This window comes from Oryctolagus cuniculus, chromosome 16 (assembly GCF_051225735.1).
Source record: "Oryctolagus cuniculus isolate XC-2025 breed Fujian yellow rabbit chromosome 16, ASM5122573v1, whole genome shotgun sequence".
NCBI lineage: Eukaryota > Metazoa > Chordata > Mammalia > Lagomorpha > Leporidae > Oryctolagus > Oryctolagus cuniculus.
In genome coordinates this window covers 65,069,282-65,082,915 of record NC_142882.1, presented here as the reverse complement: position 1 = coordinate 65,082,915, position 13,634 = coordinate 65,069,282, and the positions used below count along the sequence as shown (strand labels likewise).

At 43.6% G+C, this 13,634-nt stretch overlaps 1 protein-coding gene across 6 annotated transcripts in view; it reads left to right on the top strand.

Moving 5' to 3' along the window:
• The window catches only part of AMPH (amphiphysin), a 230,289-nt gene that overhangs the window by 136,721 nt on the left and 79,934 nt on the right, over positions 1-13,634 (top strand). For all 6 annotated transcript variants that reach the window (XM_051853305.3, XM_051853303.3, XM_051853304.3 and 3 more), the window contains 2 exons: positions 2,910-2,964; positions 11,096-11,190. In XM_051853305.3, the coding sequence (XP_051709265.3) occupies positions 2,910-2,964; positions 11,096-11,190 (150 nt within the window). The remainder of the gene's footprint in view (positions 1-2,909; positions 2,965-11,095; positions 11,191-13,634) is intronic.

Below are 13,634 nucleotides of genomic sequence, written 5' to 3'. Positions count from 1 at the left end.
GAGATACCAGAAACTACAGATAATACTGAACCACATGGGCACTGATTTTCCTATATGTGTGAGAGACCTTTAATAGGTAAATGAAAAATTCAGAATATGAAAAAATGGAGATTTAAAAAACTGCCTTGTACCCATGTCCTTAAATTCCATTTTCTGTGAGCTTTTTAAAATACCTTTATTTTTACCTAGAGTTCAATTTATAAGTTAGATACAGTAAGAGACTCACAATTCACCATAGCATAGATCTTAGCAAATTAATTAACCCTAAGTTTTTGTCTTCTAGGACCTGAGTTTACAGAGATGCAAAAATAGCTTGAGCTTAATTTAAATACAAAAAAATCTTACCTGAATTCTACATAAATTTCATAGCAATAATGTCACTATATCTGCCCTCTACAAGTGCTATATGAAATACACTGGGAGTCAAGCATAGTGTTAAAACAAACACTTCGGCACGGGCATTGTGGCACCATGGGTTAAGCCACCACTTTATGATGCCAGTTTCCCATATCAGAGTGCCAGCGTGAGTCCTGGCTGCACCGTTTCCGATCCAGCTTCCTGCTAATGTGCCTCGGATAGAAGTGGAAGATGTCCCAAGCACTGCCCTTGCCACCCATGTGGGTGACCAGAATGGAGTTCCTGGCTGCTGGCTTTGATCTGGCTACAACCTGACTATTGCTGCCCATTTGGAGAGTGAACCAGTAAATAGAAGATCTCTCTTTCTCTCTCTTGTTCACTCTCTCTCTTTTCCTCCCTCTTTCCCTATTTGCCTTTAAAATAAGTAAATGTTTTGAAAAACCGAATGTTTATTTTCAGAGTTTTTTGATGTTAATCTCCATTAATCTTTAAATATGGTGGGTATTTTGTCTTAGTTTCATGCCCCCAAAGTACTTTGAGTAAGGCAATTATAGAGCTAAGTGTAACCTTTGCAATGCAATATTTTTGATGAAATATTTTCATTCCACTACAAGATTGTAGTTCATTTGTTAGTTAAAAACTGACAGGCTGGCACTGCGTCTCACTAGGCTAATCCTCTGCCTACAGCGCCAGTACTCTGGGTTCTAGTCCTGGTTGGGGTGCCGATTCTGTCCCGGTTGCTCCTCTTCCAGTCCAGCTCTCTGCTGTGGCCTGGGAAGGCAGTGGAGGATGGCCCAGGTCCTTGGGCCCTGCACCCACATGGGAGACCAGGAGGAAGCACCTGGCTCCTGCCATCGGATCAGCGCAGCGTGCCAGCCACAACGCACCAGCCGTGGCGGCCACTTGGGAGGTGAACCATTGGAAAAAGGAAGACCTTTCTCTTTGTCTCTCTCTCTCTCTCACTGTCTAACTCTGCCTGTCAAAAATATATAAATAAATAAATAATAAAAACTAAAAAATGCTTGTTGAAAAGAATATGAGTATTATAGTTCTCTCTCATCATTACACTTAAGGTAGAATTGAGCTCTGTGAAATTTTTTGTTAAATTATTATGTAATTACAGTGCAACTGTTTTTAAAGTTTGTTTATTTTCAAGTCAGTAGGAGAGAGGGAGAGAGAGAGAGATGGAGAGAGGGAATATGAATGCAATATCTTCCATATACTGGTTCACTCCCCCAGGAGCCAAGAACTCCATTCAGGTCTCAGATGTGTGTGGTAGGGACCCAAATACTTGAAACATCATCTCCTTCCTCCCAGGGGGTATGCGTTAGTAGGAAGCTGGATCATAAGTGGAGGTAGGATTGGATCTCAGGCACTCCTCCCTATATGGAATGTGGGTGTCCCAAGTGGCAGTTTAAACTGCTGTGCTACAACACCCAAGTGAATGTATTTTTATTTTTCAGTTGCAGTGTCTTAGAGCACAGTGGGTGCCCCTAGCACCTAACTTTTCCAAGCCTGATAGTGTTTTGCACCTGCCAGCATTGATTATTCTTTGCCCAAGTGCTTTGGTTGTTGTAGACTTCTCTGCCTTTGTGTACACGTGTTGGAAAATTAATGTTCCCTCAACCAGTGGCTGACAGCAGCTGGAGGACAAACACCCAAGCTCCCTTGGCCTTCAGAGCGTGGATAAGGTGTTTGGTTGGCACAATCTCCTGGAGCTTCCCAGTGGGACTGAAGCCTGGTTGCCCACAGTGGTTATTTGCTTGGTGGTGTACCCCTCAGTGGCTCTCTTCACTTCTCCACTCCTCTCTTGGCATTTCCTACATACAAATATAATCTGCATCTTTAGAGTCTCTGGAACCCGAATTAAAATAAGAATTTATATTTCAAAATTAATATTTAACAATTTCTTATTTTGGTACAGTCCAATAGAAATGTTAACTAAAGAGGTAATTTAAAATTTCCTATGGATTACATTAAAAATGGAAAACAGAGAAATTAATTTCAATCATATAGTTTGACCAAATACATCAGAACTATTATCATTTTAGCATGTAATAAGTACAAAATATATTAATGAGACATTTCGTATTTTTTATTGTAAGTCTGAGATTTGTTGTATCAATTACACTGAGTCTGTAATATACCTCCAATACATCTTCATTTGAATTAGCAGCATTGCAAGTGCTCACCCGCTGCACGTGGCTAGTGGCTACCATGATCCACACAGAGATGATCAGTTCCATGTTGTTGTCCCCTGTGTGTTAATTGTATTGTCTTGAATATGTAGGAACCTGACTGGTGGATTATATTTTCTCCTTGTAGCAAAATATTCCTTGCCTTTTCCTTTTCTTCTTCCAAGTTGATTAAATTCTTTATTAATAGCTAGACTGATGGGCATTACCACTTTCTTTAGTCTGTGTACACGTATTTGCATCCTTCCAAGAATGAGTCTCTGATAATAATGACTTTGAGATTTATTGCTTCTTTCATGCTTGCATGCCAAAATGAAGACAAGGTGTTTAGCATCTCTCTGCTTGTATGTTTTTCAGGCAGAGGGTACCAGACTTCAGCGAGAACTCCGAGGATATTTAGCAGCAATCAAAGGTAATGTGTATTAGTTGTTTACTGCATATTACCCAGCACAGGTTGTTCTTGAAATTTACAAGTGACAGGAAATGTTAATTACAAAGCCACGTGGCTTTCTGGCAAGTTGAATCCTTGAACACAGGTGTCCCAATCTACCCACCCTCGCATTCCCTTTTAAATGAGATCCAAAATATATAAGGACAAAATATATCTGCCCTTATGCTGGAAACTAAGAATAGGTGCCACCTCCATGCCAGGGATTTCTAGGAAGCTTTGTTAGAGAGAGTAAGCTTGAGACTTTTTTTTAAGAAAAACTGCATCTTGCTTGCATCCCAAGGGAGAGAGGATGCCAGATCTAGAACCTTCATAGACTTAGACTTAAGTCCTCCCACTGGAAGGGACAGGAGTGGTGGTAGAGGCCTGGGGAGGGACATCAGGAAACAAGGATCTGCACTGCCCATGACTTGTGTGAACCTGCATGTACGGCTGCATGTGCAGCTTTCTCATATGCAACACAGGGACACAGAGACCCTTGCCTTGGCTTTGGGTCTGTGCTGTGGAAGGCAAAGAAATGAGGCTAGTAGGGGAGAGGAGAGACCTGCAGTCGGGAGTGAGGGGAGTGCTTTGACAGTGTCTGCCCATCACTCATCATTAGACTCCCTGCCCTGAGTCAGAGCCCAGAGCACCCACGGTCGTCATATATCGGCAGGCATGTTTTGAGATCAGAGAGGGAGACAATGGATTCTCTGACAAGGGGTCTTAGGAAAACTGGCCAAGCAGAAAAAAGTGAGAGTCTGGCCTCAAACAGTGTACCCACCATTCCAATTCCAGACGAAGATTTAAATATGCACACAGAAATGCTGTCAAGTACTAGACAAAAGGCTGGTAGATTTAGTCTCTCATCTTGGGTAGGCGAGGTCTTTAACTCAAAAGGCAGGAAAGAAAATTGGGATATTTGACCTAATAAATGATAAAAGATCAATGTTTTTATTTTTTTTTTATTTTTTATTTTTTATTTTATTTATTTATTTATTTATTTATTTTTTATTTTTTTGACAGACAGAGTGGACAGTGAGAGAGAGAGACAGAGAGAAAGGTCTTCCTTTGCCGTTGGTTCACCCTCCAATGGCCGCCACGGTCGGCGCGCTGCGGCCGGCGCACCGCGCTGATCCGATGGCAGGAGCCAGGAGCCAGGTGCTTTTCCTGGTCTCCCATGGGGTGCAGGGCCCAAGCACCTGGGCCATCCTCCACTGCACTCCCTGGCCACAGCAGAGGGCTGGCCTGGAAGAGGGGCAACCGGGACAGAATCCGGCGCCCCGACCGGGACTAGAACCCGGTGTGCCGGCGCCGCTAGACGGAGGATTAGCCTAGTGAGCCGCGGCGCCGGCCTAAGATCAATGTTTTTAAAAAGCTATTGTTTTGGGGCTGCCACTATGGCACAGTGGGTTAAAGCCCTGCCCTGAAGTGTAGGCATCCCATATGGGCGCCAGTTCTAGTCCGGACTGCTCCTCTTCCGATCCAACTCTCTGGTATGGCCTGGGAAAGCAGTGGAGGATGGCCCAGGTCCTTGGGTCCTGCACCCACATGGGAGACCTGGAAGAAGCACCTGGCTCATGGCTTCGGATGGGCGCAGCTCCAGTCATTGCGGCCATCTAGGGAGTGAACCAGTGGATGCAAGACCTCTCTCTCTATCTCTACCTCTCTCTGTAAATCTGTCTGTGAAATAAATAAAATAAATCTTTAAATAAAAAAATAAATAAAGGCTGGTGCCGCGGCTCACTAGGCTAATCCTCCGCCTGTGGTGCTGGCACTCCGGGTTCTAGTCCCGGTTGGGGCGCCGGTTCTGTCTCAGTTGCTCCTCTTCCAGTCCAGCTCTCTGCTGTGGCCTGGGGAGGCAGTGGAGGATGGCCCAAGTGATTGGGCCCTGCACCCGCATGGGAGACCAAGAGGAAGCACCTGGCTCCTGGCTTTGGATCGGCGCAGTGTGCCGGCTGTAGCGGCCATTTTGGGGGGAGACAATGGAAAAGGAAGACCTTTCTGTCTCTCTCACTATCTAACTCTGCCTGTCAAAAATAAATATAAAAATAAAAAGCTATCATTTTGCCATGTGAACCAAGATATAAAGAGCTCAATAAGTAAACTGAATGAATGTCAGTTTGCTAAATGAAAGACGCCATGACATGTGAAGAGGAAAACAGCCAAAGAAGGACAATGGATGAATAAAAAAATGTGAAAGATTCTTATCCTCATAAATAATGAACTAATAGTGCATCAAAACATATGCTATTATTTTCCTCTACATGATCAAGGACATTAAAAATACAAAACCCCAAAATGTTAGGGAAGTTGTGGGGAGTTGACTGCTTGCTTGCATTGCTGGACAGACAGTTTTCCTGGAGAGCAATTTGGCAAAAACCTTTAAATGAAGATTCTCATATTTTTTGCCTGCCTTTTGGCATAGCAGTGCCATTTTTTAAAATATGCACATGTATGCATATATACATATTTTAAAAATCGTTTACTTGTGAGGGAGAAAGGGAGAGAGCGAGAGCACTTCTATCTGATGATTCATCTGCCAAATGCTTTTAAGGATCAGAGATGGACCAAGTTGAAGCCTGGAGCTGAGAGCTTAATCCAGGTCTCCCATTTGGGTGGCAGGAACCCAACTACTTGAACTCATCACTCTGCCTCCCAGGATCTGCACTAGCAGGAAGCTGGAGTCAGGAGCCAGAGCTGAATTGGGAACTCGGGTACCCCAATATGGGATGGGGACATCTTATTCACCAGGCTTACCCCTGGAATGAATTTTAACCAGGTGACTTCTGAGCTTCTCAGAGCCGTTGCCACACTGCTATGATAGCCGGATTGCCTGTGAGGCAGGCAGGAACTCCATGAGTTATTTGTCTCATGAAGAATTAGTACCATTCCTTGGAACACATGTTTTGGTTTTGAGAACACACTTAGAGACAAGGGAGATTCTTTAAGTTGATAATTATTTACATTTTCAAAGTGATCTCATGGCTGGTTTTTGTCTTCAAGAGGAGCAGTTGCCATGGCAGGGAGCGTAATTTCAGCATTTTAGCAGCATTGATAGCAGAGTAAGGTCTGGCCCTGGAGCACCATGGACTACAGGGCAATTATTGTGCAAAAAGCACTGAGTCTCGCAGCCTGAAGCTCCTCATCTACACAGCGATCTTGTTCTACAGGAAGCCCCCTAAACTCGTACACTGGCATTCTGTGAAGTAAGAGTTAAATAAGTTCCACTCTGTTCTTCATCTTACTTTCATGGGTCTTCTGAGTGGCCTTCCCCTCTGTAGGCTTTCTGCTTTCTGCTGATGCCTAGCCTTTGCAGGGCGGGGCTTCTACTCTTTGATTTTAGCAGCCACCATCTCTTGAGTACCTTTGTGTGCCTGACATGGTTCTAAGAAATCGCAATGTAGAGATGCTCAGGACACAGCGCTTGCCCTCAGGGAGCTTGCAGCTAAGGTGGGGCAACAGTTAAAGAAATGAAAAGGCCAGATACGCATAGTGATAGAAAATTCGATGTAAGTGTATGCTGAGTGCCCTTGTTGCATAGGACAGACAGGGCACTGTTCAGGAATTGTCCTTTGAGGGAACTTACCCTAAATAGACCCAGGGAAGGAGGCTGCGTTGGTCATTATGCTGGCAGAACAAGTTGATGTTGAAAGGAAAGTCCAGGTGTAAGAAGCAACTTGAGGACCAGGGGGCAGGTAGGTGGAAGCATGGGCTCCCTAGGGAACAAATAGGTTAGCAAGGTACAAGCAGAAAACTGAGCTGAATGGGGCGTGGCAATATGGACAGTGTTCGTATATAGAAGAGCTTTATGTATCATATCATGCCAGGGCTTTATTACACCCTTGAGGAGGGGAGTCATCAAGTTATTATAGGATTGTAGGCAAAGGAATATGTCCCATGATCAGATTAGCATCTTAAAAAATAGTTATTGCAGTTGTGTGGAATTTAGGCTAGAGGAAATAAAACTGTAAGATAATTTATTATAGGAATCTCTGTAGTTTACTCCTCCTCCTCCTACTACTACTAATACTATTACTACTACTACTTCTACTACTACTAGCTAATATATATTGAGGACTTAATATACCAGGCACTGAGTTAAGCTTTTTATGTGCCCTGATTTAAGTAACTCTCTCTACAACCTTATAGCAGATAGTATTTTGTGGAGGGGAGATTTTACTCTTTGGGAAATTGAGGTTTAGGATGATTAGGAATTTGCCCAAAAACCACACAGATGGTATGTAATGGAACCAAGATTGTAACAAAAGCTGATTGATTGCAAATAATCATGTTAATTGTTATGCTGTGTTGCCTCCAAAAATGTTTTTCATAATGATGGCTGACATTTGGATGGTTGATGTGTACCAATTATTTTGCTGAACCATTTACGGAGATTAGATTTTATCTAATCCAAACAATAGATGGTTCCTGCCTAACCCAGCACTGTGGCAGTGAGCAGGGAAGGAATGGCTGCATTGGAGAATCAGCCAGCTTTGGTGTTTCTCGATGGTAAATTCAGCTTTGGAGGATAAATCTAGGATGACTTCTGGTCTCCTGACTGGGTCAGTGGTATAGCATTCATGAGGACTGGGAGACGCAGTAGGAACAGGTTTGGACGGGAGCATTAGGGGCTGGTTTTAGACATTTAAAAGTTGTTTCCTTTTCATATGTCATAACAAGGAACATAGACTAGGCTACTTAAACAGTAGTAATTTATTGTCCTCACATTTCTAGAGGCTGTAAGTCCAACAGCAGGATACCAACAGGGTTCCTTCATTCTTATGATTTATGTTTATTTATTACATTTTTATTAACATGCAATGCTCATACATTTGTATGGGATTCAGTACAGGATTTCAACACATGATCCACAATGTGCCCTGATCAAAGCAGGTAATTAGCATTTCTGTGTCCTTCTCCTTTCTTTATGTTTGGAGCCTACCAGCTCCTCTCTTCTTGTCCTTCCCCCAGTATACAAATGCTAATTCTTGCAAACTGTAGTCACCTCACTATGCTATGGAGCACTAGAGCTTATTTCTGCCCATGTTTTGGTACCTGTTACCCAGCCTTCCTCTATCCTGCTCTCCACCATTACCAGTGGTCATCACTGTTCTAGACAAGTGAAGTTTGAGGAATTGGTAGGGCATCCAGTGGAGGTGTCCAATAGGGATGTGGAATTAGTAGTCATTAGCCTGTGGGTGACAGCAGAGGCCAGACACATGGCTGGTGAACACACAAGCTCTGTCTCTAAAGGGAGTTTGGCTCAGGTAGCATGAGGAATATCTGTTACGTGCCTACGACTTGTTCCCCAAGGATGTGGCTGAGGGGCAAGGCTGACTGTTCTTGAACCACCTGTTTGTTTTCCCACTCTTGCTCTGCTCATTCTGACTCCTCTGCCTCTCCCTCTGCCTCTGCCTCTCCCTCTCCCCCTCCCCCTTCCCCTCCCTCTCCCTCTCCCTCTTGCGATCCTCTGAGGCAGTTGCCGTCTTCTTACAGAGTTCTCTTCTGAACAGTGATGCAAAGCTGCTAGATACTTGGCAATAATGTAGACATTCTTTTCACGGTTTGTTGCTGCTGCTGGTTATTGTCATAATTTATTGGAAGTCATGTTATTTTTAACTAAAACGTACACCCTCAGGCTGTGCAAGCTCATGTTGTAGCAGTGCGAGCTATGCAGTATGTCTCAGAGGGTGAAAATAGATGCTCACAAATTGGGCTGCAAGTGGAAATAGAGAAAGTTGCATAGAATATCTTGGAGAAGGCCCAAAATTTTGAAGAGAGGAAAGTGGTTCCTGTCCAAAAGTGATAGTAATTCTTGTACATGTGATGCAGGGCAGTTGTCTCACAGTTTTGGAAATCACCGGGCTGTTAAGAAAATGTTGAGTATTAGATATTATTGCATCAGAGGTCATTTAGCATCTGTACTGCTTTAATGTTGCCAAATTACTTTGAAGAAAATTTGGGTTTTAGATTTTGGGTTTTTTTTTTTTTTCCCCCAAGAACTTTCTGTCAGCAGAGCAAAGTCTTAGTCCGTTTTGTGCTGCTGTAACAAAATATCTGAGACTGGGTAATTTACAAAGAACAAAAATTTGTCTGTTGGGTCTGGAGTCTGGGGAATCCAAGACCTGAGGGACCACACCTGGTGAGTGCCATCTTGCTGCATCATAACATGGGTGAGAAAGCGAGAGAGAAAAGGAAGACAAACTCACTCTCTGTAGGGACCCCACTGACGTGATACCTAACACTCTCGTGTTAGGACCTTCCCAAGGTCCCGCCTCAGAAACCGACCCTGCACCGGGCTTTTCTGATTTCTCCTGAGAGAACTCTGATTTTGTGTCCTCTCCCTATCCCAGCCTGGTTTCATACCTCTTAGGGACAAAGGGCATGAAACCAACTGGGCCAGCTGATGGGGAGCCTTTAGTGCCTCCTCTGAGTCACCAGCCATTCTTTGCCCTAGCTGGTGAACTGTCAGCATGGCAACCCCACACTCGCACTGCTGGTTTTCAGGGGTGGGATAGAGGGTATGGTAGATGTATGGTGGTGCCATACATCATCATGCGCCACTCAGAAATGTTAGGCCTTTCTTACTACTACTAATATTTTTGCAGTGTATCAAATGTAAATCTAACAAGACCTCAGTCCTCTGGGCTTAAGAATCCATAGCTTTCTTGGAGCTTTAATTTAAAACTCCATTCATAGCTTTTAATAATATTGGGAAAAGAAAAACCTTCCTTCCTTCCTTAAAAATTTATAAAGTCAGGCCACTTAATCAATTTAACCACTTTCACCATTTTTACCATTTTAAGCCACTTAATCACCCTAATTTTTATTTCTTGAAATCCTATTGATTTCGCTTCTACTGACTGCTAACACTGCTTGACTTCTCATATTTACAGTTGTTAAAGATTGATTTCACTTTTAGGACTCTGAAGTAGAATAGACCAGTGCTCTTCTTAGTGTCCTGAACAGTTATGGTTTGATGCTCCTTAGCAAGGGCTGGCACACTTAATGGGACACATCATAGTTGTTGGAGTTTTCAGCTTCAAGACCCAATATCTATCATCATCATTTAAGTAATAGAAAATATACAATGTGATAAGTTTTTGTTTTTATTTTAAGATTTATTTTATTTATTTGAAAGGCAGAGTTACAGAGAGAGGTAGAGACACACAGAGAGAGGGCTTCCATATACTGGTTCACTCCCCAAATGGCCACAATGGCCAGATCTGAGCTGATATGAAGCCAGGATCTGGGAGCATCTTCCAGGTCTCCCACATGGGTTTGGGGGTCCAAGGACTTGGATCATCTTTTGCTGCTTTCCCAGGCCATAGCACAGAGTTGGATTTGAAGGGGAGCATCTGGGACTCAACCTGGTACCCATATGGGATGCCAGCGTTGTAGGCTGGAGCTTTAACTCACTGTGCCACAGCGTGGATCCCAATGTGGTAAGTCTTGTAGACCCTCAAGGAAAGATGTGATTACACATCCAAGCAGCAGTTGTGCCTTTACAGTTTTTTCTTACATGTTTAACTAGTACTCAAAATTTTTTCTCACATAGAAAAGTAGGAGAATAGATAAGAGAACCTTCACTCAATTCTTTTTCTCATTTTTTGAAAAATTGACATGTAAGGGCCAGCATTGTAGTGCAGCGGGTTAAGCCACCATTCGTGACACCGGCATCCATATCAGAGTGCCAGTTCAAGTTTTGGATGCTCTGTTTATGATCCACCCTCCTGCTAATTCACTGAGGAAACGGTAATGATGGTTCAAGTACTTGGGCCCCAGTCACCCACATGGGAAACCTGGGTACAGTTATTGGCTCCTGTTTTCCACCTGGCCCAACCCCAGCTATTGCAGACATTTGGGGAATGAACCGGTGAGTGGAAGATTCTCTCTCTTTCTCTCTCTCTCTCTTTCTGTCCCTGCCTCACTTTCTGTCATGCTGTCTTTCAAATAAATAAGCACTTTTTGAAATAAAAAAAATTAATACATAAAAGTTGGACATATTTATGTGGTACAATATGATATTTCTGTACATGTATCCATTGTACAATATTCTAATCAACTCCACATCTGTATCCATGTGACAGAAGTTGTTTTTCTCCAATGTTAGGCATGCAAGAGGCCTCCATGAAGCTCACTGAGTCACTGCATGAAGTCTATGAGCCGGACTGGTATGGACGGGAAGATGTGAAAATGGTTGGCGAGGTGAGGGCCAGGACGGTCTCACACAGGAGGTCTGGGGTGGCTTCTGCAGGGCTCCCAGCAAATCCTGCTCATTCTGCTTCTCCCCTGACCATCCCCCTCACCTTACCACTTAATTGCCTTGATCAGGATGGAGGCCATGCACTCAGAAGTCATCATGCACTTCCGCTCCCTGGATCAATCCAAACTCACAGCCAAAGGTGACGATAACAATGAAACCATGTAGGTAGAAAGCTGTGGATACAAGATTATGTTTTCTTCCAAACAACAATAGTATTTTGCTGATGGGCCTTAACAGCCCAGCTCTAACAGACCTGAGTCGTGCTGTGCCTTTGTGCACTAACTGCACCAAGATGCCCCTCATCCCCCTCTCCACAGTCGCTCCCCGATTACAGGGTGGAACTTGGAAAAGCATTCATTCCCCTGCACTGCCAGGTACTGCATTCACTGATGTGAGGGTCTCAGGGCACACACAGTTGGCCTGCTCCAAGGAACTTATTTCAGGAAATCTGTGGCCCTACAGATGTTATTATGCCTGAAATCTGATTTCTATCCCAGGGTCTCTGGCTGGTGGGAGGTAAGTGGATGTTACTGCTTGATATATAAAGCTGAATGGGGCAGAGACAAGAGTAACACTGTGTGGCAATGGGCTGTTTCTTTAATTATCTTGGGCTTTAATTTCCTCATCTTCAAAATGAGAATAATAATAGTACATATATATTATGGACACATTTAAAAATTTTGTGTTTGTGTCATCTAGTAAGGGCTCAGTGCATGTTATGATTACTGATAGCAGAAAGCGATCAGCTATGGATTCTGTCACCTCCGAAGTCTGCTCTAATGAAGAGCAGTTTGTCATGTCACCCATCTAGGAGAATTCCTGTCGTTCATCCAGGCACTTAAGACCTACACTACATGTGACATCCAGAGCTCGGGGAAACTCTGATGCCATGGGCTGAATGTCTCTGCAGCCTTGGGAAAGATGGGTTAACAGAAGAATTCCAGGTAGCTCCATGACAATTCTGACGCCATGACATTGATAATCATAATCTCATTATGACTGAGAGAACAGAGCTTTATTTATGAGGAAGGCTTTTACTGACTGTGTTACATCTTTCAAAACTTTCAGGGTCTGGGTTTGACAAAACTAGCCGGCTAGCGCCGCAGCTCACTATGCTAATCCTCTGCCTGAGGCACCAGCACCCCTGGTTCTAGTCCCGGTTGGGGCATTGGGTTCTGTCCCGGTTGCTCCTCTTCCAGTCCAGCACTCTGCTGTGGCCTGGGAAGGCAGAGGAGGATGGCCCAGGTCCTTGGGCCCTGCACACATGGGAGACCAGGAGGAGGCATCTGGCTCCTGGCTTTGGATCGGCGCAGCGTGCCAGCCATAGCGGCCATTTGGGGGGTGAACCAACGGAAGGAAGACCTTTCTCTCTCTCTCTCTCTAACTCTACCTTCCAAAAAAAAAAAAAAAAAAAAAAACTAGCTACTACATTATCCTTTTCAAATACAATTTTTAACTGTTTCTGTCATCTTAGATTTCTTCTATATAAAGACACCATGTTTAAACATCATGGTATAAAATATTCCCTTTGTAAACTTCTGGTTAATAGTATATGCTTTTTTATAAACAAGGAAGAAACTCATCTCTCACATAAAGAAATTTGGAGGTTGGCAGCCTGGGTATAGCACAGTAGGCCCACAAGTATAAGGGGCCCATTTTTTCTATCCTTAGGCTGCCTCTCTTGGGTTCAAGATGACTCTAAGCCCTGGCCACACAGCTCCCATTTCTGCATTCCAGTCAACAATAAGAAGGAAGTTGATCTGGAAGGAGGGCTCACTTCCTACTTTTCATGACACTTCCTGCAGGTACATCCCATTGGTCAGAATTAGTCATGTGGCTACACCTACCTGCAATGGCATATGGGAAATGGGGTCTTTATCATAGGTGACTGTGTGCCCAGCTGAAGTTAAAGGTTCAGTTAATAAGGACAAAAGGTAGAAACTGGAGAACAATTTAACAGACTCTGTCAGGAAACCCAAAATGTAGATGTGATAGAAGTGTAAAGATACACCCTTGAGCACCTCCTCTGTGCCTGTGAGTCTGTGGAACACTTTACCTTAGCAACACATTTAATTGGGGAAATTGAATGGTTTCCCACAATCACACAGCTGGAATATGAATCATGCTCTGGGATAACAGACAAAGCTCATGGGCATTGAATTCAAGGAGACAGATGTGGGTTGAAAACTAGGTCCATCATTTATCAACTGGATGGCCTTGGCCACATTATGTGACATCTCTGGGCTTCAATCTCTTCTTCTGTATAATGGCAATAACAAGTCTTTCTTCATAAAACTATTGTGAGAACCAAAGGACTATAGATACATATGCATACACACACATTAACCCAGTGCCTTGAAATAGAGATATAATAATAACAGTAAGA